This window comes from Lissotriton vulgaris, chromosome 6 (genome assembly GCF_964263255.1).
Source record: "Lissotriton vulgaris chromosome 6, aLisVul1.2, whole genome shotgun sequence".
Taxonomy (NCBI): Eukaryota; Metazoa; Chordata; class Amphibia; order Caudata; family Salamandridae; genus Lissotriton; species Lissotriton vulgaris.
Window position 1 is genome coordinate 1,751,941,919 of NC_141694.1, and position 26,739 is coordinate 1,751,968,657.

The window sequence follows — 26,739 nt, forward strand, 5'->3', positions numbered from 1 at the left end:
TTGAAGAAAATTAGAAACATCTGGCCCAAGTCATTCTAGTGGTGCCGTATTGGGCTAGGAGAGTATGGCACCAGGACCTTCTGAGCATTATCATTTACCCTACTGTCAGGCTACCACTTTGGGAGGGTCTTTTGTTGCAGCAGCAGGACAGGGTTCTCCACCTGAAATAGCGCAATCCACACCTCATGTGTGGCCACTGAGTGGGGGCAATTAACTGCATTTGATTTGCCACCCGAAGTTGTGGATGTCATACTGGCAGCCAGACGTCCTTCCACAAAGTCTATTTACACCTGGCGCTGGAACAAATTTGGGGCCTGGTGTGGAGTCAACAGGACAGACCCCCTTGCAAGCCAGTGTGTTGGAGTTTTTATTAAAGGTTTTGTATTTGATGCAGCAAGCTATTAAAAGTTAATTATAACACTTTCAGCCTTTCTGTGTTTACTGGACCAACTGTCCTTATTTAAATCACCTGTTGTGATATTGTTTATTAAAGGTTTGGGACACGTATTCCCTCCCAGCCCATTTGTGACGCCACAGTGGGACCTCAATTTAGTCCAGACATTTCTTATATGTCCCTGCCAGCTGATACACAGCCACTCTTGTGTCTTCTGACCCTAAAGACTGTCTTCCTTGTCAAGTCAGCGATCTCCAGGCTCTCTCGGTGCAACCGCCATACACCTTCCTTTGTTCCGGGTAAACTGGTTCTGAGGGCAAAGACAGCCTTTTTTGCCAAAAGTTATGATTATTTTTCATGTTGGGCAATCCATCACCCTCCCAACATTCTTTGCCAACCTCAGCTGTTGAAAGAGGAGGAGAGGCTCCATCGGTTAGACACCATGAGAGCATTAAGCTTTACTTTGATTGCACGAAAGACCATCAGGTTTACAATCAGCTTTTTGTGGGGTCATCTGGGGATAGAAAGGTAGGTGTTACAGAAAAGGACTATGTCAAGGTAGATAGTCCTTTGCATTAAGATCTGCTATGCAATCACCAAAAAGCAGCTTCAAGAAGGACTGAGAGCACATTATTCTTGAGGTCAACAACATTGTTAATATGTCCCTGTCAGAGGGGCTTGTGCCTGTCACCTGGAAGCAGGCTATAATTCTTCCTCTTCTAAAAAAGCCTTCACTTGACCCTTTGTCCCCGGAAAATTACCCCCCAATCTCTCTTCTGCCAAGTTTGGCAAAAGTGTGTGAGAAGGTGGCTACGAGACAACTTACGGTCTTTGTTGAAGATGCTGGCCTGCTGCATCCTGCGCAGTCTAGCTTTCGAGCAGCCCATAGTACAGAGACTGCGCTGATAGAGGTTTCGGAAGCCTTCCAAGAGTGTCTGGATGCTGGCAGGAGGGCTGCTTTGGTTATGCTGGACCTCTCGGCGGCATTCGACACGGTGCCTCACTCCCTCCTTCTTGCTCGCCTTTCGGAGATCGGTATTGCCGGTTCCGCCTTAGGCTGGCTCACCTCTTTTTTGTCCGACTGGTCACAGCAGGTCTGGCTTCCACCTTGTGTTTCAGGATCCCAGCCAGTACTTACAGGCGTTCCGCAGGGTTCATCCCTGAGCCCCTTGCTCCTTAATATCTATGTTAACCCGCTGATTTATTTAGCGGAGGAGCTTGAGTCTAAGGTGATTGCCTATCCAGATGACACTCAGCTGCTGTTTACCTGGGAGGGCGATGATGCTGAGCTCTGCTCTGCCCAGCACTGCCTGCTCTCAATATTTCGCTTGTTGGCTCAGGCCAGCTGAAGTGTAATGAAGAGAAATCCGAAATACTTCTCTATGGTAAATTTCCGCCTAACTTTAGAGAGTTATTATGGTCGGCTGGTTTTCTCCTGCCCTGTATGTCAGACAGTGCTGTAAAAAATCTGGACGTTTAGTTCGTGGAGAACCTAACCCTTGCTACCCAGATCAAGAAATTGGTGGGTCTTATTTTGGCATTTTGAAAACCTTGAGGAAGTTTCTACCTCTTCTCCTAAAGGATGCGAGGGAAACTGTGGTCCGGGCGTTGATTCTTTCTCCCCTGGACTATGCTAATGCACTCTATGTCGGGTCCCCCGGCAGCTTGGTGAAGAAGCTCCAGGTGGTGCCGAATTCTGCGGCCCGCCTCCTCCTAGATCTCCCCAGAACGAGTAGTGTGCGCCTTCATTTGCGCACCCTGCATTGGCTTCCTATGGAGGTGCAGATTAAATTTAAGGTTTTGTCAATTGCCCATGCTGCCTTGTACGGTCGGGGACCCAGCTACTTGCAGAAAAGGTTCTCTTTTTATTCACTGTCAAGACAGTTGCTTTCCGCCTCCCAATTGTTGGTTCAGATCCCCTGTTTTATCCGTCAAAGGCTGGGCGGCTGCTCCCTTGTTCGGAAGGCGGCTCTTGGTTGGAACGCACTGCCTTTTGCTATACGTAGTATTCAAGATTCTCAGATCTTCAAGAAAAAGCTGAAAACGTTCCTGTTTTAATCCCTAGAAGTAGGATTTATTTCAGGCTTCATGCCGGGACACTCTCTGGAATAGCTGTGCCTGCTACAAATACATTTAACAATAACACATTCCACCAGGGCTAAGGCAGCCACCACTGCGATGACATGCGGAGTGCCTGTCCTTGACATCTGACAAGCCACGACATGGCCATCAGTGCACATGTTCACAAAGCACTACTTCCTTGACAGCCAGGTCCGATGGGAACAGCATTTTGCCTGTTCAGTGCTGCATAACTTTTTGGTCTTAGCCCAAAACACAGACCCTCTATTTTTTAGATGCACTGCTTTGGTAACTATTCTATTGGTGAATAATCTGTGGTTAGATGTATCCATCGGAAGAACAAGTTGCTTACTTTTGGAAACGCTCTTTGTGCTGGATACTCTATCACTGCAGATTCCTCACCACCTTCCCACCTCCTCGTCCTGTGGAATGATCTCATTATCTGTCTATCATAAGGTCCCAATCTAGAGATCAGCACACTGTCACATCTGTTCAATTATTGCGCTCTGTGGCTGATGGCATGGTCAGAGTCTTAAACAAACTGATGTGCGCATGCAGGGGAGGTGGTTATATGTGGCTCGGAAGTCTCTTCTGGGACAGGATGAAGCCAGTGCAGAGCCTCACGGCACCACCTGCTGGCGTTCTGGAGCAGTGTTGGTCTGGCACCGGGGGTTATTCACGAGGTGAGGAATCTGCAGTTAGATAGAGTATGCATTAGAAAGAGTGGGGCATATTACCAACAACTTGCGTTAATTTTTGTCTCTAACTTGTTTAGAGACAAAAATTATCACCGCACATCGGCGATTTTTATCGCAGATAAACCTTGCTATTAACAAGGTTTATCGCAAATGCGATAAAAAACGGCCGAAATGCATGAATATCGCTGAAAAGTCAGCGATATTCATGCATTATCGAGCAAATGCTCTTAGCCATGTTATCCACCTCCCATTGGATAACATGGCTAAGAACTGCTCAGGGCAGGTGTTAGCTTTTGGAGATATTCCCGCTTAGCGCGAATATCTCCAAAGGTTGGTAATAGGAGATAGCGATGTTAGCGACTGTTTTCAGTCTCTAACATCTTGGCACGCCCACTTTGCATCTCATTAGTGATAAATATCACTGACATGCAAAGCGGGGCCCAAGATGGTCGCTATCTCCTACTAGCTGTCGCTAACTGGTGTTAGCGACAGCTTGGTAATAGGGAGATAATTTTATCTCCGCTTTCTTGGCTTTTAAAGCCAAAAAAGCGGAGATAAACCCCCTTGATAATATGCCCCAGTGTTACTAAAGGTAAGTGTTTTGTTCTTTCTGTGCCTCTGCTACAAGTGAAGCCCATAAGGTGACATACCTTTCATGTGGTAAATCTGATCATTATGCAGTGGACCTTGTAGCCTGAAAGAATTGCCTCAATTGTCTTATTTCATTCGGAGTATAGCCTATGAATGTCAAAATGTGTTGCCTTGACAGTTTGACGCACAGTTTTGTGTGAATTGTTATAGAGCTTCCTCTGGGAAAGGAACTGACCTTCTTGTCCTTTGCAGGGATTACCTTCGGTGCCGCCTGCTCTCTGACACATGTCGAGGAAGTGTTGAAGAAAGCTGTGGCTAGCCTACCCTCTCATCAGACTGAGGTGTTCCAAGCTGTCTTAGAGCAACTGAGATGGTTCGCAGGACACCAAATTCGTAATGTTGCGGTAAGGATGTCTGAAGAACATTGTGATCCTCAAAATTGAAATGTAATTAAGGACACCTAAAAACATTGCTAACTGTGGCTCTTGTGACCAACAGTCGCAGTCTCGTCGTGAGGGTATCAGCTATGTGTTCCCTCTATGAATAATAGCGTGGCATTTCTTGGGTTTTCTTCTCCTGATATGATGATGCAAAGCTGTACCACTTTAATAGTTTTTTTCTTGTTGTCATTTTTTAAGAAACAGAACATCTTTAAATCCAGTGTTCTGCCCACTCTTGACACCCACTCTACTAGGTCTCCAGTCCTTACTCTTTCTTTCTCAGCACCATTGGGTCCCAGTGTGTGACCCAGGCGACCTTAAAGACACAACGACTTCCTGTGGGAGGTCTATGCAATCAAAAGCCGCATGGATTACATTGTCTCAGAGTCTAGTAAAACAAGCATTAGCAATGCAATAGGCATTTACGTAAATTAGAGCTATTGACATTGCAAATGACAATGGGGCATATTACCAACAACTAGCGATAATTATCGCTATGTTGGCTTAGCGGCAATATTTTTATCGCCGAGCTGCGGCGATTTTTATTGCTTACGAGCCTTACTATTATCAAGGTTTATCTCCTAAGCGATAAAAATCGGCCGAAATGCATGAACATCGCTGAAAAGTCAGCGATATTCATGCATTACCGAGCTAATGCTCTTAGCCATGTTATCCACCTCCCATTGGATAACATGGATAACATGGCTAAGAACTGCTCAGGGGCAGGTGTTAGCTTTTGGAGATATTCGCGCTTAGCGCGAATATCTCCAAAAGTTGGTAATAGGAGATAGCGATGTTAGTGACTGTTTCCAGTCGCTAACATCTTGGCATGCCCACTTTGCATGTCATTAGTGATAAATTTCACTGACATGCAAAGCGGGGCCAAAGATGGTCGCTATCTCCTACTAGCTGTCGCTAACTGGTGTTAGCGACAGCTAGGTAATAGGGAGATAATTTTATCTCTGTTTTCGTTTTTAAAACATAAATAAAAGGCATTGTCATTTACAATGCCAATAGCTTAAACTCTCGTAAATGCGAGACCTATCGCATTGCAAATGCTTGTTTTTAGGAGGTGAGAAGGGGTTGCTAGAGGTGTGTTTTTATTAATTATTGTGATGGTATGAAAAAACAAACTTGGAATTGAGAGGTAACTTAAAACACTGTTAAACCCTGGCCAGACAGGCTCACGCCACTAAACTGTACACACCAAATATGAAATTGTGTAGGAATTTAAAAAGTGAAAATACTACAAGCATCTGACTGTCTCCTGAAATTGCTTTCCAGGCCAAAAGAAAGACAGTTTAAGAATAAATCAACCTATTAAGTTCTGGCATGCACCCATTCCTCCATGGCTGGAAGGCATGATTAGAGGGGCAGCCACCAGTCTTGCGTAACGGAAAGAGGTGTAATAAATCTTGCGTAACGGAAAGAGGTGTAATAAATGAGGTGTAATAAATCTGTAAATCATCTGCAAAAAAATCGCAATCCAAGGTTGATGCAATATTCTGGGATAATTAGCCTCAAGATAGCTGCTGCAGCTAATGAGACAGTGGAGATAATTAAAGATGGACACATTCTCAACGTTTTTAACATCTGCACTGTTGTATCAAGAAAGCATGCACAGCAGTGCACCAATGCATTCAAAAGGAATTCCTGGTCAACAGTGTGAAATGCAGCTGGTAAAACTATGGGAATCAGCACAGATATCAATGTTCTGACAGGGGTAGTGGATGCCTTATGCCACATCTATATCTGTCCTCAATACATGAAAAGTGACCAAAGAATAAGCTACTTACCTTGGGAAAAGCTCTTTCTGGTGGATACTCTTATCGGACCGCAGATTCTTCACCTCACATAAATCCCTGGGTGTCAGACACAAACACAAAAGAGGTGCTCCTCTGTGAAGGTAGCTGGCGACCTTGTTTCACTCCCGAAGTGATGATTGGAGCCTAATATAAGGAGCACCCATGGTGAGTTTCCTTTGTAAGCTTCAGATACGAACCCTATAAGCGAATTCGAAGCACCAATGTCCAGTTTCCTTTTTAGATGGAAAGGAGTCCATTCCACAGATTTGGGAGTTGACGGGGTGTGCTTAACAAACGACTGATTGATTGATTCATCATCAGTGTTTTCCTCTCTTCCAGAGCATTTTGATTTCTAGACGGTATGAGTCCGACTTTATACATCCCACCCAACTGGGATTGTCATCTTTTCCTAATTGTACCAAATTAAAGTTACCATGCAAGCCTTCTCAACATTTCTTCCTTTATAGCAAAAGGCATCCCAGACAGCACTCATTGCTGCTTTTCCAGAATAGCTCTAGAGACAGGTGTTCAGATTCTGCTCCATCGGTATAGTAAGCCCACTTCCAAGTATGACCATGTAAATCAGGGCAGTCTTATTTCCATCATATAAAAACACACCTATCCTGGTAACGTCTCTATTGAGCGCCCTTCAAGACTGGTGTTAGTATTTCTGTAGGAAGGTCTTTAAATGTGATTCTCTGTATTTCCTTGCTTTCACTTGCATGTGGGATGATATGAAGCCAGTCCTGCTTTTGTGTGGTTCAACTGTCAAACTTACTCCTTTTTCTTAAGTGCCTGCTTTCTTAAGTGCCTGCTAAGTATAAGGTTAGGTTCCCTAGCAGTGCCAGATCCTTGTACTTAAATTCCTTTTGCTTCCTGATGGCATTCCCACTGGAGTTGTCAGTGAGCCTAAAAAGCAATGGGGCATATTATCAAGCACTGCGATAAAATTATCGCCGCTTTAGCGGCAGGAAACTGCCGCTAAAACAGCGATAATGGGCTTAATAATATGCCCTTGTGAATTCCCATAGCAGCCCAGAGCGGCGATAATTTTATCTCAGTTCTTGATAATATGCCCCAATGTGTTTTTAACAGAGCACTAATTATGTGGGAGTTATCCGAAAGCTCTGTGGTTTGGAAGAAATCTGACTAAAAGTAGCTGAACGAGGCTGTACTGAGATAAACTAGTTTTGACTTGCGTTTATGTAAATGTAAATGTAAATGAATTTATATAGCGCAAATAACCGAGCGGTTTCTAAGCGCTTGCTTAGGGAACCCGTCCTGGTATTCCCCTGTGAGATAACCCCGGCAGGGTATCCACAAGGTGAAAGCCAGGCATCCCGCTGCGAGGGGCCGTTGTGGAGATTAAGCAAGCTATTGCCCAGAGTCGCAGAGTGTGAACCCGTGAATCGAGTAGGCACCGGAGCGAGAATTGTCGAGTCCATGGACATTTTTAGGACTCAAGACCCTGCCAAGCCGGGAATTGAACCCTGGTCCCGGGCTGACCTCTGCTTCCAGGTCTGCCTCCTCTAACCAGTGAGCCACACTTCTCCACATGGAATGGCCAAATGTAACAACATTTCAAAAAATCATTATTGTGACATTTATACTAAAAATTTAAGATAGAATTCGGTTTTTATTTATTAGTAAAATGTTGCAAGATTTTGATTTCTATAGGGTTACGAGAGGTTTTTCAAGTACAGATAGGCAAGTTTTCCAGACTAAAGCTGCTATATACGCCTGCATTGTAACAGAACTTCTAATGGATACTTCTACCAGCAGATTCCTCACCCAAGATACCAGGCTGGATCCAGAGATTTTTCTCAGCATTGCTCCCTTGCACCAACATTTGGCGTAGTGTTACTCCACATCTGTTACGTTCCGCCTTAGAAGTGACTTTGGAGCCACAATTAAACCCACCCCTGCACACTAGCATTAGTTCCTTTCTTCTACACCTTCAGTTGCAGATCTGGAGCTTGCTCTCCAACTTTTACCTTGTCTTCTGACAACGATTGTGGCCCCAAAATATTACTTTTCCAGCATGCAAGGGACCTGTGCCCACCATCATCCCAAGCCCAAGAGCCTTGTGGTCAAGGCCTCTACCAGTAAGTTGAAAACAAACTTTTTCCATCTGACTCCTCCTAATAAGGGAGTTGAAACATATGGAGGCATTTGGAAAATTGATGTTTTCCTTAACCAGTTTGGCCCTTCCTTCAGCCAGTGCCAGCAGCCTCCTGGGACGAAGTTCACATGAACTTTGGGATCTGTTCTGCTAGATCTTGTTGCCAGCCCCAATGAATTTTGCTTCAACTTGGTGCAGTTAATTTATGATGGTCAAGATGCAGCAAAATATGTCATTTGCTCTGGGATGGAATCTACCAACTGCTTAGGCAGGGCAGTCCGTGCCAATATGGTGCGTCAATGCACATGTGATGAGAGCCACAGGTTTTTGGGTGACGTCCAAGCATTATTATTAGATGTGCTATTTGCAGGATTCATTTCTTTGGAGATGCGGCATACTCAGTATTGGAGTGCTTCAAAATAAGCAGGGCACAGTGCACTCCCTAGGTCTTTCTGTGCCTGAGGCAGTATCCCCAGCAATTTCACGTCTTTTGAGACTTCAGAAGAGGTTTGGTGTACAGACATTGACAAGATCACCTGCCCCAGCAACAGCCCCCACCCCACCCACCCCCAGTTCCAGTCATTTTTTGGCAGAGTTCAGGGATTCAGGCCAACAGGGTCAATGTACTTCCCAGTCACCTGACCCCCCCCCCCACCCCCCCCCCCCCCAACACCAATGTTCCAGCATCCAATCTGCTATAGTGTGCTGTTGGCAGCACATTGCCACCCTGTAGAAAGTTATTACCTCCAAGGGTGGCAGAGCGTCCCGTCCAACAGGTGTTTCCTCCAAACACGTCGAACAGGGTTACACCAGGCCAGTGGATATTGAGCCGGAGGGCAGGCGTGAAATGAGCCCAGGAAAATCGTCCTATGATCTCAGTATGTTTCAGCCATGTGCCTGGACTTCAATGAGAGTGTTATGTTGATTTGTATACTGTACTAATGACCTGAGAGGGTATCTAGGTGCTTGGGCAAGATGTGTAGGTCTGTGGGCCCAAGGTGCTTATATGAAGAGCAATGTCTTCGGCTTCTTGCGGATTGCAAGAAGTGAGGAGGAGGCTCTGATGTATTGAGGGAGTCGTTCCAAGTCTTGGATGCGATGTAGGAGTATGAGTGATCTCCAGTTTTGCTTTTTCGTTTGCAGTGAGTGCATGAAAGTGAGGCGGTGTAAAGGTTGGTAATAGTGTATGCTTTTGTTCTTGAATTTTGGTCCTGTGTTGTGTAGGGCTTAGTATGTGTGCGTTCGAAATTTGAATTGGCTGTGCTTGGGACTGGGGAGCCAGTAAATCTTCCTTAGGTGTGGTGTGATGTGGGTACAGCATGGGAGGTAGAGTATGAGTCTTGTGGCTGTGTTCTGGGTGGTCTGGAGTCTGTAGAAGTTGTTTGGAAATTCCTGCATAGATAGTGTTGCTAAGAGGCTACCATTTGAAGATCTTTCACAGCATGAGTAGGATGTGAAAGTAGGACGTGCACACTGCGTTGATTTGAGCCATCATGTTGAACTTGCACTCTAGGATGATCCTTAGATTTCTTGCATGGTCTGTTAGTGTTGGTGGCTGATCTATGATAAATGGACCAATGGCTAACCCCTCTCCCTTCCTCACCCAGAGCTGACTGCGGTGATGATGCATCACTGTTGGGGTGGGAAAATCACCTGGGAGGGGTAGAGATCAGAAGACTCTGGTCTCTGGTGGAGACAGAACACCACATGAACTTGTTGGAGTTGCGGGCCATTCACTTGGCGTTGAAGGTCTTCCTTTTGACTATCAAAGGGAGGTTGGTTCAGGTCCTTATGGACAGCACCACCACCATGCAACATGCAGAAAGTGGTAGTGTCTTTGGGCATGTGCCAGGAGACTCTACACTGAGCAGTCAGGACATTTCCATAGTTGTGAACTACCAGACAAGATCTTCAAGTGCCAGAGATGGACAAACTCAGGCGCTAAAACATAGTGGCTCACAAATGACAGTTAAGCCAGGAGCTGGAGCAGGGAGCAGGATATCTTCCAGCAGTGGGGTGAATCCTGTCTTGATCTCTTTACCAACACCAAGAAAGAACTTTTGCACCTTGGAGTTCCACAGAACACTATCTCTTGGATATGCATTCCATCTAGAGTGGAGCTCAAGACACTTGTATGGCTTCGTGCCTCTATCCTCTGCCCCAATTTCTAAAGAAGATCAGGAATGGCCGGACCCATGTCATCCTAGAGGCTCCGTATTGGGTCAGGAGAGAGTGATACCCAAACTTCTGGGCATGACCATTGTCTGGTTATCAGGCTGCCTCTTCTGGAGGAACTTTTTCTCAGCAGCAGGGCAGGGTCCTGTACTGGGCCTGTGCAATCTACACCTCCATGCGTAGACATTGAGTGTCAACAGTTGACTGCTTTCTTCCAAAAGTCCCTCCTGAAGTCATGGATGTCATCGCAGTGGCCAGGGGTCAATTCGAAGATTTTGTTTACTTTGGATGATGAGATAAGTTTGTCCCACAGCATTCTTTACCAACGACTGTGGGAGATCGGTGTCAGAGGCAAAGCCTGTGCATGGTTTGAGAGTTATCTGGCCAGCCGGTACACCTATGTAAAGATGGACACTCTGGAATCCAATAAGATTCCCCTCTCTGTTGGAGTTCCTCAGGGGTCGATTTTGAGTCCCTTGCGTTTTAATCTTTATCTCACCCCTCTGGCGAATGTAATAAAGTCCTATGGCTTTTCCACAGTGTGAATGAATGAATTTGGGATTTGTATAGCGCATGGCTGCCCGGAAGCATCCCAGCGCTGTGATTGCAGACAAACAACTGAGGGTAGTGGCTGAGAGGGAAGGGAAAGGTAATTGTGGAAAGAGGTGAGTTTTGAGAAGCTTTCGGAATTTCGTATGATTAGGTTCAGACCGGAGTTGGATTGGGAGAGAGTTCCAGAGGGTTGCGGCGACCACCGAGAAACGGCGTCCACCAGTCCGAGCTCTTTTAGTTCGGTGGACAGTGGCCATGTTGCCTTGTGCTGATCGTAAGGGTCTGTTAGGTGTGTATGGGTAGAGCATAGATTTCAGCATTGGGGGTCCTTGGTTTTGCATGGCACTATGAGTGGTACATAGGGACTTGAATTTGACCCTTTTGTGGATCGGCAGCCAGTGCAGTGCCTTAAGGGCAGGTTTGGCTGAAACTCTGCGGGGGGTGCCAGTGAGTATCCGTGCAGCGGCATTTTGTGTTCGCTGCAGGACATTGAGCGTCGCTTCAGGGGCACCCAAAAAAAGGGCATTGTAATAGTCTAATCTTGATAGTATTAGACCTTGCATGAGCATTTTTTGGGAGGTTGCGGGGAGTAGTGGAAGAACCTTCCTAGTTGATCGGAGTAGACCAACACAGGTGCCGGCTGTTTTTTTGGCTTGTGTTGTCATGGAAAGATTCTGTTCCAGCCAAAAGCCTAGACTTTTAATTTCAGTTTTAGGCTGGGGGATGGGTCCTAGGCATGAAGGCCACATAGCGATGGGGAGGGATGGTGGTTGGTTTCCCAGGAGCATAAGCTCGGTCTTTGAGCCATTGAGCTTAAGCCTTGAGTTGGACATCCAGGTATGTATACCTTCTAGGCAGTCATGGAGGTTTTTGATTTTTTCTTCCTCGAGTGAAAATGATACGATCATTTGGGTGTCGTCAGCGTAGGTGACGGCTTTTATCCCAAATGGGGTGACCACATCCTCCAGGGGGGCCATATATGTATTAAACAGTGTAGGGCTCAGTGAAGAGCCCTGGGGGACCCCACACTGGAGGGAAAGGATGTCTGAACGGATGTTCCCTTCACAGACCTGGAAGGTACGGTTTTCTAAGAAGGAGGAGAGCCAGCACAATGCTGTGCTTCTCACTCCGAGTTCCGATAGTCGCTGTATTAGGATCTTGTGGTCGACCGTATCAAATGCAGCGCTTAGATCCAGGAGGATTAGTAAAACCGATCCCCCTGAATCCAAGATGCATCTAGCCTCCTCTACCACTTTCAGGAGAGCTGTCTCGGTCCCCTGGCCTGGTCGGAAGCCTGTTTGTGAGGGTCGAAGAAGATTATTGGATTCGAGGAAGGTTGACAATTGCTGGTTAACTGCCTTCTCTGCGATTTTGCTCAAGCCAGGCAGGAGAGAGATCGGTCGAAGGTTGGATAGGTCTGATGGGTCATGTCCTGGTTTCTTCTGTAATGCCTTGACCATGGCATGCTTCCAGCTGGGGGGGACCACTCCTTGGCCCAGCGAAGTATTAATTAGGTTCGTGGCCAGGTGGGATATGGTCGGTCCGACTTGTTTTAGGATTCGAATAGGAGCAGGGTCGTTGGGGGAGCCACTTTTCAGGTCTGAAAGGGCTTTCAGAAAGTCATCGTTAGACAGTTGGTTGAAGCTGTCGAGGGTTGGTCTGGGGGTAGGGGGAGGGGGGCAGCAGGGGGATTGCTGTCTGATTTGGGCGGGAGTGACTCTAAAATGTTGGTGATCTTGTTTTGGAAGAAGCCCGCTATTTGGTTGCATCTGGCAACTGAGGGTTGTTGAAAGGAGGGGGGGGGTGGGTATTTTGCGAAGTTCTTTAAATATTTTGTAGGTTTCTCGGGATGAGCTAGATGCAGCTTTGATTTTTTTGTCAAAGAATGAAACTTGGGCTGCTTTCCGTGCTGCTTTGTAGATCCTCATTGCAGTTCTATACTCTTCCTTGATAAGGGGGTCCCAGTTTTTTCTCCACTTTCTTTCATGGATTTTACAAATTTTTCGAAGGTTCCTGAGTTCTTGTGAGAACCAAGGCGACTTAAAGGAGTTATTTTTCTTTTTTAGATCTTGTTTCGGGGCGATTATGTCCAGAGTGGAAGTGAGCCAGCTGGTAAAGTTCATCTGCTTTTACCGGGTCAGGGAATGGCAGAGGAGCAGAGCGAATAAGCTCCTGGGACCATTGTTCAAAAGATATTTTAGACCATAATCTATCGTTTTCTCTGGGGATTGGTTTGTGGGCCTTTTTCGCTTGAGTTTGCCAGATGAATGGGAGGAGAAAATGGTCAGTCCAAGGGAGGGGGATCACAGGCCGAACCTCAGTTTTAGGGAGATTAGTAAAGAGAGGGTCCAAAAGATGACCTTTAATGTGGGTAGCCTCTGAGTTAATTAAATGAAGATCGAGTGCTTTTAATTGTGAGGTGAGATCCACAGCCGTTTTGTCTGTGTAATCCTCGAAATGTAGGTTTAAATCACCTAGCACGATGAAGTTTGGGGGATAAGATGCAGGAGGAAGTAGTGGACTCAAGCAGTGAGTTAACAAAGTTTCCTGGACTGCCGGGTGGACGATATATCAGAGTGCCCGTAAGTGAATTGTTAGGGGTTATCTGAAGGGAGAAATGGGTGCTTTCGCAATCCTCTATTTCTCCTTCTTGTAGCCTACATACAAAGGTGTTTTTGTGGACAATTGCTAGTCCTCCTCCTTTTCCCTCCTTTCTGTTTTGATATTGTATAAGATAGTCCTGGGGGAGCATGTTGACAATGTCCGCTTCGGAGTGGGATGTTAGCCAGGTTTCCGTGAGGAATAGAATATCTAGTTTTGAGTCTTCGATCAGTATTTTGATCTCTATGGCGTGTTTAGGGGCTGATCTGCAGTTCAGCAGAGCTAGGCTGATACCATTGGCGGACTGGTGGGTGGATGTCTCTACAGACTCCTCATGGGGCTTGGGGGATGGTGGGCCTCCAAGGGAGGGAGCTGCCGTGCAGAATTGAAGGAGGTAGTCACGTGAGTGTCTGATCCGGGGTCTATGAGAAACGGGCATAGTGGATGGCCCTGTGCCCGGCCTGGCCCGGACGGGCCCAGACGGGCCCAGACGGGCCCAGACGGGCTTGCCTCTGGCGCGCCTCCGGCGCGCCATCGGCGCGCCCGCTACGCGGACGGGGAGGAGGCTCCATTTTATAGTGGATTGGGCCCAAATCGCCCAGCCACTAGAGCGCTGTCCAGGCCCCAATTAAAGATGGCGGCCGTGGATTCCTTGCCTCGAGGGGATTGTTTGTTGGGCTGATAGCCTCGAAATGGACTAGTGCCTTTTTAGTCTTGGGTCCAGTCAAAAGCGGGTTTACAAGCGGTCGATTGGGAGATTTTTGACAAATAGTTTCTAAAGTGACACAGAACACAAAATACACAGTAAAAGCGGTGATACAACAATTTTAAAAGCGCTAGTGCTGGTATAAAGTGCAGTGCGTTTAAAAGCTTAAAATAACAATTATTCTGTTATGGAGCTGTAAAACCTCCCGGCTTCCGCCTCAGGAGTAAGTAGCAATCGAGCTAAAGAAGGGACTAAGGTCGGCTCTTTTATAGTGGATTGGGCCCAAATCGCCCAGCCACTAGAGCGCTGTCCAGGCACCAATTAAAGATGGCGGCCGTGGATTCCTTGCCTCGAGGGGATTGTTTGTTGGGCTGATAGCCTCGAAATGGACTAGTGCCTTTTTAGTCTTAGGTCCAGTCAAAAGCGGGTTTACAAGCGGTCGATTGGGAGATTTTTGACAAATAGTTTCTAAAGTGACACAGAACACAAAATACACAGTAAAAGCGGTGATACAACAATTTTAAAAGCGCTAGTGCTGGTATAAAGTGCAGTGCGTTTAAAAGCTTAAAATAACAATTATTCTGTTATGGAGCTGTAAAACCTCCCGGCTTCCGCCTCAGGAGTAAGTAGCAATCGAGCTAAAGAAGGGACTACGGTCGGCTCTTTTATAGTGGATTGGGCCCAAATCGCCCAGCCACTAGAGCGCTGTCCAGGCCCCAATTAAAGATGGCGGCCGTGGATTCCTTGCCTCGAGGGGATTGTTTGTTGGGCTGATAGCCTCGAAATGGACTAGTGCCTTTTTAGTCTTGGGTCCAGTCAAAAGCGGGTTTACAAGCGGTCGATTGGGAGATTTTTGACAAATAGTTTCTAAAGTGACACAGAACACAAAATACACAGTAAAAGCGGTGATACAACAATTTTAAAAGCGCTAGTGCTGGTATAAAGTGCAGTGCGTTTAAAAGCTTAAAATAACAATTATTCTGTTATGGAGCTGTAAAACCTCCCGGCTTCCGCCTCAGGAGTAAGTAGCAAGACCTACGCAGACGACACTCAGGTGCTGATTACCTGCAGCTTGGGCTTTCATGATACTTGCTCCAGATTCCAGAAATGCATGATTACCATTAAGGACTGGATGAGTACCAACAAACTCCAACTGAATTGCAGCAAAACTGAAATAATGCTGTTCGGTAAGGCCAATCAGATATGGACACAAGATTGGTGGCCGCAAGAAATGGGATCATGTCCTGAACCCAAAGAAGTGGTTCGTGACCTGGGAATCATGATCGAACCCACTCTCTCCATGAAGTCCCATGTCAACCAGGTGTCGCGTACCTGCTATGGCATCCTGCGCAGGCTGCGGAAAATATTTAAATGGCTTCCTTGGAATCCAGGAAACCCTTGATTCAGGGGCTCATCATTAGTCGTTTAGATTACGGCAATGCCCTGTTTGCAGCCATAAATGAGTGTCTATTGACCAAATTACAAACGGTCCAGAATACCGCAGCCCACTTGGCGCTGGGGCTGCCTCCTAGATCATCAGCCCTACCCTGTCTTATGGAATTACACTGGCTCCCTGTGCGCCAAAGAAGCCACTTCAAGATACTCAGCATTGTCCACAAGCTTCTAATGGGAACTGGTCCTTCCTATTTAGCGAAGAAACTGGTTCTTTATAATCCTTCCAGAGTTCTTAGGTCCAGTTCCAAATGCCTTCTGGTTCAACCAAGGGCCAGAACCTTGAGAAACGGCTGTCGGGCCTTTTCCTATATAGCTCCCCTACTCTGGAACAGACTGCCCCTCCATTTGTCATCCATCTCCAACCACCTGGCCTTTCGCAAGGGTCTGAAAACATGGCTCTTCCCTAATTGATCATTGTCACCTTTTTATTCAGGGTCGTTGTCTCTTTCTGCTGAAGCGCCTTGAGACCTTATTGGTGATTCGCGCGCTGTATAAGAACCTATGACTATGACTATGATCCCACTATACAGACCCATTGCAATCAAAGGTGTTTGATGTTTTGCTTTTTGTGCTGTCTTTAGCCCAGCAATGACTTGCTATGGGCATTGTTAAATAGTATTTATTGGTCCTTTTGTGTTAACTGTTTACATCAACAGTTGTGATGCATTTTTGTATAGGTTTAGTTCATATGTTCCCATCCTAACCTTTTGTGATGCTACAGCGAGACGTTAATTTGGTTTGCACCTTCCTTTCGTGTAGCCTATTTGAGCCAATCAATGCAGGCTGTTTGTGTCTCCTGAGTTTTAATAAAGTCTTCCTCATTGTAATAACTGAACTGTAGACCCTGTCTGTTTAGTCTCCTTACACCACCTTTTCTCCCCAGACAAAGTGGTGTTGAGGACGAGAGCTGCATTTCTGCCGGAGGTTGTGACTCCCCTTCAAGTTGGCCTATTCATCACTTACCTGCATTCTTTGTGCCACCCTACCCCTCCAAAGAAGAGAAGAGGCTTCATTGCTTGTACCTAAAAAGTGCCCTAATTCGTTTTATTAATCGTACCAAGAAGCATTGGGTTGAGGATCAGCTCTTTGAGGGTTTCTCTGTAAAGTTCTCTGGGGCAAAGAAAGTTAAAGCTTTACCGAAAAGGCCCACATCGAGGTGTTTAGGCCTACACATTACACTGGCCAAGGAGCAGCTTCCTGTGGGTCGGAGTCTCTTTTGAAAAGAGCCAAGGCTGCCACCGCTGCGGTCGTATACGGATCATCTGTTTTGGACATCTGTTAGGCCATGATGTGGTTGTCAATTCACACGTTCAAGAAGCACTTCTCCCTTTATAACCAGGTCTGGCCAGAGGGGCACCTTGCCTATTCATTTATGCAAGACTTCTTGGTTTGAGTCATTCCACAGACCCACCACTTTGGGAGGTCCTACTTTGGTATCTATTCACAAGGTGAGGAATCTGTGGTTAGAAGTATCCACCAGAAGATCAAGCTACTTACCTTCTGCAACACTCTTTCTGGTGGATACTCTACCTGGCTGCCAATCATTCACTGCCTTCCTACCTCCCCATCCTGTGAATGGTCTCTTTTTCTGTCTATAATAAGGTCCCAATCTAAAGATCTGCACTGTCACAGCTGTTTAATTATTGGGCACCGCGTTTCATGGTATGGACAGCATCCACAAAGAAACCGATGCAAGCGAGCAGGAGTGGCACTTATGTGTGCCTCCGATGTCACTTGTAGGGCAGGACGAAGCCAACCAGTAGCTGCATGATGCCGCCGGCTGGCTCGCAGAAGCAATGCTGAGAATAACCTGTGGATGCACTCTGGCGCCTGGGTGTACTCTCAAGGTGAGGAATCTGCAGGTGAGATAGAATATCCAGGGAAAGGCCGTTACTGAAGGTAACTTGTTCTTTCAGTGTCTCTGTTACTATTGAAACGCGGGAGGTGACATACCTTCCATGTGGTAAATCTGATCATTATGAACTGGGCTTCGTAAGCTGCAAGGCACGCCTCAAATTGTCTTATTCCATGTAAGAGTTCAGCCTAAAATGTCAAAATGGGTTGACTTGACATTTTGACCCACAGTTGTGTGCAGTGTCACAAGGCCTCGTCCACCCATTCGCCATGCTTATAGGCCCGCACCAGACCCCCCCAAAATGTAAAACTTTGGGTACATATGCAAAAAAGCTGATTTTCCAGCAATTTCAGTCCTCAGCATCCTACCCTCCTGAAACGTCACTACCCCTTCTTTAAAGTATTGGGTTTTCTAGCCAGCCATTTATACGAAAGGCTTCCAAAACATTCCAAATAAATTAATAATAATATAGCTGTCAGGCGCTGCTGCATGGTGTCTAAGAGGACCACATTACAGGTCTTAAAGTGAGGCAAAGGTGGGTGATAACGTGGTGTTTACAACTCTGCTGCCAACCTACCTACAGATCGCTTACACAGTTAGGCTTTCGAAGTATCATTAAGTTATTCTCGTCTCACTAGGGCTCAAACCCAACCTGACATCTTTAAGCTAAAAGTCTTTCGGGAATCTTTATTGATTGCTGGTGGAGGGGCCAGATTGGGTAAAGAGATGTGTTTCTTTTCATTGGCTAAACCTTATAAGCACAATATTTTGCAGAATTTATAAATCTGGATTTTACTTTACTTCTCAAAATACTGTCTTGAACCCTTAATGCTTTGTTTAATGGTTTATCTTTTTTCTGGATACAAATAATGCTGTCACTTCACTTTAATTTAGAGTTGATTAAGCCTGTTTTAAGACATGCCTTTCTACCATTTTGAATTAGTGTTCAAATTCATTCAAAACTTTTCCCCCCTGTGTCTTAGGCTCTTGGAGGGAATATAATGACCGCAAGCCCAATATCGGACCTGAACCCCGTGCTTATGGCAAGTGGAAGCAAACTGACTGTGATATCAAAAGGTGAGCCTGCTTAATCGAAGTGTCACTAAACTCACTTAAACCATCTGTCTTGGGTAGCAAGGGAGAGGGAGGCGGAAAGAAACACTTCAAACTATTTAATAGTGTACGCACATACTATGGCCTCCAGCTTTTGTGATAATGAAACAGACGACCCCCCTATGCCTTTCTATCATTCCGACTAACTCTCAACACAATCTAATCTTCTACCCTCAGTGTTCAGTTGCTACCCACCTTGGCTTGTGCACCTGTAATATGTAAACAATCACTGTTCATGAAACGCCTATCTACAACGTGTGTTATATTGACTCTCTATTCATTGAATGGCTAGTCAGGGAAGAAACATCTGCTGACAGAAAGATTCAATCATTTTTTGCAGAATGGAAGTGATTTACACATATTGCGTGGTCTAGCATCTGGGCAGTGTAACCTAAAGTAGTTTTAAGAAGTTTGAGAAGCAACTTGTAGATCAAAATAGAGGAATAATGTGCAAAACAGCTATGAAGATGGGGCAATATACCCCAGAAACCCCCTTTGTTTTGTTTGCAAATCTATAACACGTTAGCCTTCGTTAAATATGTTCAAATTACATCTGAACTTCCGGTGGTTAGGTGAAATGATTCTTTCATCTTGTCTTCATGCCATATTTTGTACTTTCTTTTATTTGGCTCTCTCTCTCACTGACATGAAACGGATGCCCTTGAAATATTGCATAAGTGTCTTGGAACACACTGAAGTGAAGACAGTGAAGTAGTGTGGCTCACTGGTTAGAGGCGGCAGACCCGAGAGCAGAGGACGGCCCGGGACCAGGGTTCGATTCCCGGCGCGGCAGGTTTCTGGACCAGGGTCAGCGGACTCGATAATTCTCTCGCCTCGGTGCCCACTCTGATCAGCGTTCACACTCGGCAACTCTGGGCATTAGCTTGCCTCATCTTCACTAACGGCCCCACCAGACCGCCGGGGATGCCTGGTCTAACCCTAGAGATACCCATTAAGGGACCATCTCTCAGGGAAACCAGCAAGGGTTTTGCAGCGGTCGAAGCGCCTTGGGACCCTCCGGGTAAGTAGTGCGCTATATAAATGCCTATACATTTACATTTACACAGCTTGTTTCCTGCTTGCCATTGGATCACAGGGATGTAAATTGTGTGTCTTGCTTGAAGTTCTAGTCAAAGGCAGAAGAAGGATAGTCTGAAGTTAGCAGCACAGGCAAAATGGGTACAGATGAAGACTGATTTTGATGGCCCTACCAAGCATGATTTTGATGGCCCTACCAAGCATGTTGTGTCTCCTATGCGGGACAATGTGTAGATACTGCAAGCGAGTCGCCATTAGTTCCTCCTAAGTTGCCAGCAGAGCTGCCTGTAAAAAAAAGATGAAAAAAAGAAGAATACGCTGAGAGCTGTGCCAACGATGAAGCTCGCCATTTCATTTACCAGCTGAGGTGACCTTAACAATTATTTTGATATTGTCAACATTTGACTTGCATGCATTAAATTAAATATTATAGTCCTGAACATCACTGTTGAAGTAAACCAAAGATTTGTTTTTCAGGTTGAGTTTTTTTCTCATCCATGGCTTAGCCTAAACAATCTTGAGATCAAAACATAATCTGTTAATAACTCATATCCCCATTTGAAACAACCATCATGCTGTGTATGTGTTGTGGTTACACTCACTTCTATTTGAATTACAGGAATCTGATTGGGCTACAATGTTCACTCATCCAATTACTACGTAGAAGGATCAAAGGACTGTGTTTGTCTTTGAAGAAGACTCTTTCTCCTCTAGGCCATAACCGTGTGATGATTATTTACATAAAAATTTTAAAAACACATCTGTAGCAAAATTGAGCTAGCCCTGGCCAGAGAATTGCAACAAAAAATCTTTCTCTAATAAATCCCTGGCACTGCTTCTGAAACGTCCTTTACAACAATTCCTTCATCAGAGAATATCTTTGCATGAGGCATAGAAGACTTTAGCATATATCTGAGGAAATAGGTAGCCATTTAGTTGGAAATTAAATGCAGTACATGTTTGTAAGTGGGTCTGTAATACATCATGGGACATCCGCACTGGGCTCAGCTATTGCAACCATGTTCAGGACAATTTCTTTCAACACAAATTCTGTTACCACTGGTCCAATGAAGACATTTGCCTCATCGCTCTGGTGTACATTGTGACGATATGTCGTGGACTATAATAGAGAACATACTCGCCAAAAGGTTTCTTGGTACTACGGTGAGAGAAGATAATCCCATGCTAACACGTTTTAGAAAGGTATACGAAGAAACAGGAGGAAAAGGCTATTGTAGAATCTCATATGGAAGAGAAGGTATGGAGATACAAAAGCAGTTGATCGCAAAGAATATGGCCCTGAATTGAAAAACTGCAGTCTCCTAAATGGGATTTCCTGAACCGAGAGATAGATCGCGGATGACTAACAAAGGTGCCAACTCTGGAGGTAATGGCAGATGCATTTACAGATAAATACATGAGGCTTCCTTTGACGCTGTGCAATACTCCGCTGCTTTTTTTGCTAGTTTCAAATTATACATCTACTAAATGCACACAAAATAATCATTTTCTGAGCAAATACACAAGAGGATATAAAGATGTGGCAAAGCCTTGGCAGGAACCAAACACTTACAAATTGTCTCTACTGACTTCCTTAGTGCAGTTACAGTACTTCCAACCAGATTATGTGGTGAGGGCATTGGTTAATTATCTTCCTAACCTCTCACACTCCCATTTTCCATAGATGGGATTCTATGGCATGTTCCATTATGGGGCAGCATTATAAGAAGTTAAAATCCAAAAAATTAGTATAAGTATGTGATCAGCAATCCACCAATATTAGAGGTGGTCAAATGTTCGTTTTATTCTGGTCTTCAATAGATCATGTTTTAAATTGTACAAATGACAGTAGATGAAGTAGAAATATATGTGGCGAAAGTCATATGTAGACAAAACTAGCAATATAATACTGCAGCCAGATGTAGATATGATGAAAGACTTCTTACAGGACAATATATGATCCTGCGACCAGATGTAGATACATAGAAGACTGCTTTAATTACAATACAACCAACAGATTTTTCGTCTTCCAGACCTTTTCAACTCTTGTATTTGTCAGAAGCAGCTTATCAAGAGAAGTAGCTATTGTTGAATTGTCAGTTGCAAAACTTTGTGTACTTGTGATGAGGTCAACTGATAAGTAGGTTGTTGCCGTAATTCAAAAAGTAGTCAGGAGTTGTACCAGCGAGTGTTCGACAAACATGCAGTAACAAGGTCACAGCCATTACTGATCCTGTCTTGGCATCAATGAATGCAGCATTACGTAAAGGGTGTAAAGTCTCTGTTGACACTGCAGTTCACCTTTTACTGGGTGCTTGAGGTGCAAACGAGGACAGTGTGCCCAATGCAGGTAATGTTAAACAAACAAAGGGGTTGGGCTCATTAAAGTCAGTGAGGCAGAAAAATAACCCACACCAACTATGCCAAAACTGACTGTTCCTTTAGAGTTAGATTCATTCATGGCCTCTTTAACCAATAAAGACGGTCACCATTTATTTTCAATTTTTTATATCAAAAAAGTCATACAAAATGCTATAAATAAATGTGGTATGCAAAGAAACAAATACAACATTGAATCACACACAATAATATTATTTTGCCCACCCACCAGCAAAAAAAAAATCACAATATTACAGTGGATACAAAACATTACACGAACTACAGTCAAAAATGCAAGATCTTTTTATTTTTCAGAACTTCGGACCAGGAGCATAGAATGATTAACAAATATAATCATAAACACATTAGTTTAAATGAATTCTTGTTGCTCTGTTATCAATGTACAGTGCACCTCCAGAAAAACTTCAGAAGCCAGGTTACTAATTTATGTAAAAGTAAAAAGCTCTTGATAGTTCCCTGGTACACAGTATTACTGCTTTCTCAAATGATTTTTTTTTTCACAACATAGTAGGTGCACAAGTGATGGTAAACACGTTTCGAACCCACTACATCGTCTTTTCAGGGGTTTTCCTCAGGACATAGAACTGATATCCACTATACAACAAAACACTAAAAATCCAATACATCAACAAAAACACCATTACCTCATATGATTGAGATTTTTAGCACCACTGTGCTAACGAAGACTTGGTTTCTGAAATGAAAAGGATAAATTAGATATCAAAAAGATGCTTCCTATACCACCTTCACAAGTACCAGCTATATCAACCACTTTCAAAACCAGACCTCTACGAGTGTATACTCACAGGCAATAGGGACTGACAACCCTACTCTGTAAAGCGATCATCCAATTCAATGCCGAACCGTTAAAGACAAAAGAACAATATACAACCAAATAAGTGAATTAAACATCAGCTATTTAATGTTCGCACAAACATCTAGTCGACATAGCAGTGTGCAAGCCGTAACATATGTGGCTTGAATGACATTGAAATGAAAGTGGAGAGGGACCTTGATTTAAGCCACTATTTAGACCAATTCATGCAACTGCTAGCTCATGCTTGGATCAAAGGCAGTGTGGGGCGATATAAGCAAACCACTTAAGGAACTGTAGCAACGACAGACAAGTGTTTTTTTTAAATTACTCAAATACTTTCAATTGGGTACCATGCTATTAAGACTAAACCCATAGGCAGTTAGAGTAGATACTAGGACTGCCCTGCTAACAATGGTTCTCCTCTTGGATCAGCAAAAAAATGTACTTTAATTGTGTTCTTCGTAGCCATGCACAGTATCTCATTGCAGCGCACTCGCTGCTCAAAGGAAGTCAGCGGCCGGATGTCTGAATTCAGACACCGCCTATCTATACCGTAAAGCCTCATCCTTTGTAGTGCCCCAAGGAATTCTGGGACATGTGGTCTTCAAGTCCACAAATGATTATACTGTAAAAATCGGAAAGTTAATACTCCAAACACAAAAGGCATGACTTGGAAAGTGATGGAAAATTATGTGAGGGGACAGCACATCTTAATGAAGTTGAAAAAAATGAATCTCAATCAGTAGATTTACATCACAGACAAATTATTTTGAAACTTCCAGAATGGAAACAGGAATAAGATGCGTGGGAGCCATTGGTGTGTGCTACGACTTAATGTACTTAATCAGTCTTAGATCAGGGTACAAGATACCGGGTTGTTCACATGGCACAAGGGCCTAATTAAGTTGTCCTAGTGGCAGTGTGAGGGTAATCTGCTTTCGTTGTTGCGAGATGATGGAATCTAATTACCCTCGCACCTGCGGAGCACACACAGGTGGCTCCCACTGCGCCTCGCATCTTATTCCTGTTGCCATTCTGGAAGTTTCATACTTTCCGCCACACAGACGTGACACAATCCGGATCCCGCTCTCCTAGTAATTTAAGACATTAATACACTGACATGCTAATTTAAATGTCCTGATGATGATCCAAGCATTGTTCAAATGGATCGAAACGCCGTCGACACCATAAAACACTTTATAAAATGTCTGCAATGCCAGCATTGAGCATGTAAAGGTGTCTCTTGCGATTTGTTTACTATATATGTTTATTTCATGCAATAACAAACCGTGAGCTTTGCCTGAGCCTCCCTTGAATGTTCCCTGTATGTCTGTCTTTTGATTCAGTAGTAGGATGCAGGCTTGTGTCCTACTTTAAGTATTTGTTTTTGTGTACATTTCGTATAATTTTCGTCATTAAATATCAAACCTCTGTCCGGCTGGACAAGTTTACTTAATATAGAACTGACTGGGTCTATATTCATTTGTGCTTGACTATCCCTATTTCCCTAGGGACCACTGTAGTGTAAATAATAGATTCCCAAGGTCCCTGGCGGACTATTCTTGAGTCCCCTTGTTGTTTATAAACCTGATAGTATAACAGCGCAAGCTAGCTGGCTTCCAAACGCTCGTTCTTTTTTTAATGCAAACAATGGCTGCTTGAATGATTTATCAATTTGTTCAATCAGATGCCAGTTTTGTCTGATTTTTTTGAACTGGTTAGTCTATGAACGAAATGTGGAACCGCACACCATGCGTTCTAAAATGTCTTTTGCTGGTCTTTTTTCCATAAAGGGCTCTCTTGGAATCCACCAGGCATGTTTCATAATTTTTTTGGGTATCCGTGTTCCTTTAATTTGTGCATAAGAATTTCTGCATTCAAGAAGTAGTCACTTTTGCCTGAGCAATTCCGACTTATCTGGAGAAATTGGCTGTATGGCAGATTATCACGTGGTGATGGATAGTATATGCAGGGCATTATTCCTATCCGTTGATTTAGTAAACAATGTATTTCTTAACCGGCCATTATTGCCAAAGACCACTACATTAAAAAATGTGATAGATGACTTACTACTGAACACACAGAATTGTATATCTAGTGATCTGGCATTCGACCATTCAGTAAACAAATTTAAGGTATAATCTTGTCCATTCCAAATGCAAAAGATGTCATCAATAAACCAAAACCATTTTCGGATCTGATGTACAAATGGATTGTTATCATAGATAACCTTCTCCTCACATTTGGCCATGAATAACACAGCCAGATGTTTGCGCTGGATATTACACCCAAGAGGAAGAGTTTTAACTGCGTCAGATGCAGAGTCCCTGTGAAGCCAGGTTTCTGTTAAAAATAGTACATCTGGTTGTTGATCTGCTAAAAATAGGTTCAGTTCAGCAGAGTGTTTAGACAGAGACCTACCGTTTAGAGAGAACATCTTATAAATGTGAAGGGCATGTACCTGTAGCTTCTAGATGTTTATATAACGTTTAAAATAGGATTAAGTATTGTTTGGCTCAACGTGGGTGTGATTCAACATAAAACGGGTAATACAATTTAAAGTTGTTCTGGGCAGGGGCCTCCCAAATATGCCCTGCCCAGAGCCCTCCAAAGCCCTAAGATGTTTCTGATTCCAAGAGTTGAAATGAATGGCCCTTAGATGTTCATAACCACTGCATTAATGCTTTATCCCTCTGTTATTCTATTGTTATATCTATACAGGTAGCTTCACGTGGGCACTAGGAAATGCGAGACCTATTGCATTGCAATGCAATAGGTCTTGCATTTGTGAGAGTTTAAGCTATTGGCATTAAAAACAACACATAAAGAAAAGGCATTGTCATTAATAATGCCAATAGATCAAACTCTTGTAAATGCAAGACTTTTGCATTGCAAATGCTTGTTAATACCTGTGATCCAAGACTGGCATACTTAGGGGCTCAGAAAAATCTTCAGGTTCACTTGACTAGAGTCATCAAACAGTCATCTAGTTCTGTCAATACCATGATCAGTTAGTCTCCATAATACTTTTCATTACCACAGGACCCCCAGGGTTTCCATACTAAATTTTAACAGCATTAAACTGGAAGTGGGGTGTGCTTTAGTTTTAGAGGTTGTGGTTGAAAAGAGCACGTGCTCCTTGGTACATCCTGAGGGCAGTGCAAGCGGTGCTGACGTTGCCAGAGTCGGTGACTGGGACGCCTTTGGGACTGGCCAGGAAGGCTCACATCGGCAGATGTGGCAGAGTGGGCACAAAAAGGACGCTCACACCTTTTCCTGACTGTGTTTTTGTCCACTCCTCTAGTGGCACAAGGACATGAATACTGTAGTGTTCTAACTAAGTCAAAACCTTTGGAAGGTTGAAAGGTTGAAAAGGCAAGGTTTTCACCCAAACTGTGCAGCATGCAATCCTCTTCTCTTAGTCCTCAGTCTGGCTGGGACGGTCACCGGCTCCATCTTTATACCATAATCATGATTTTGATATGGGCTTCGAGCTGGGAGATGACAAAGGCTCCAAGGAGTTAAGACAAATGATAGGTGTACAGCATTATGGGCCAGTGTTATCTTAAGGATTCTAGGGCCCCTGGGAAAGACATACTTTGGGGGCCCCTGTTCAGAAAAACATTGAATTATATGACCAATTTCCAGCTAATTCAAGCCCACATGATGCCAAAAATATTAAATATACCTTAAATTTGTTGAAATATGGCTTGTCTTGAATACCAAAAATCCTTAAGGCAACACGTCGAGAGACAGTCAGAAGTAAAGTTTGGCAGAGAAGTTTAGATAACGAAAAGGATAGACGGAGGTCAAATAGAGAGAAAGTTCACTTTCCCAAGGGGGCCCCTTGGGAGCTGTGTGCCCTAGGTAATTGCCCATTTTGTCCTTGCCTTAAAAA

General features: G+C 44.3%; 1 protein-coding gene across 2 annotated transcripts in view; it reads left to right on the forward strand.

The window, feature by feature from the left end:
- Positions 1-26,739, forward strand: part of LOC147709416 (xanthine dehydrogenase/oxidase-like) — a 736,168-nt gene that overhangs the window by 196,303 nt on the left and 513,126 nt on the right. For both annotated transcript variants that reach the window (XR_015296692.1, XM_086927985.1), the window contains exons 11-12: positions 4,015-4,166; positions 18,457-18,550. Coding sequence is in view for 1 of the 2 variants with exons in the window: in XM_086927985.1 (XP_086784111.1) it covers positions 4,015-4,166; positions 18,457-18,550 (246 nt within the window). In the remaining variant the exon portion in view is untranslated. The remainder of the gene's footprint in view (positions 1-4,014; positions 4,167-18,456; positions 18,551-26,739) is intronic.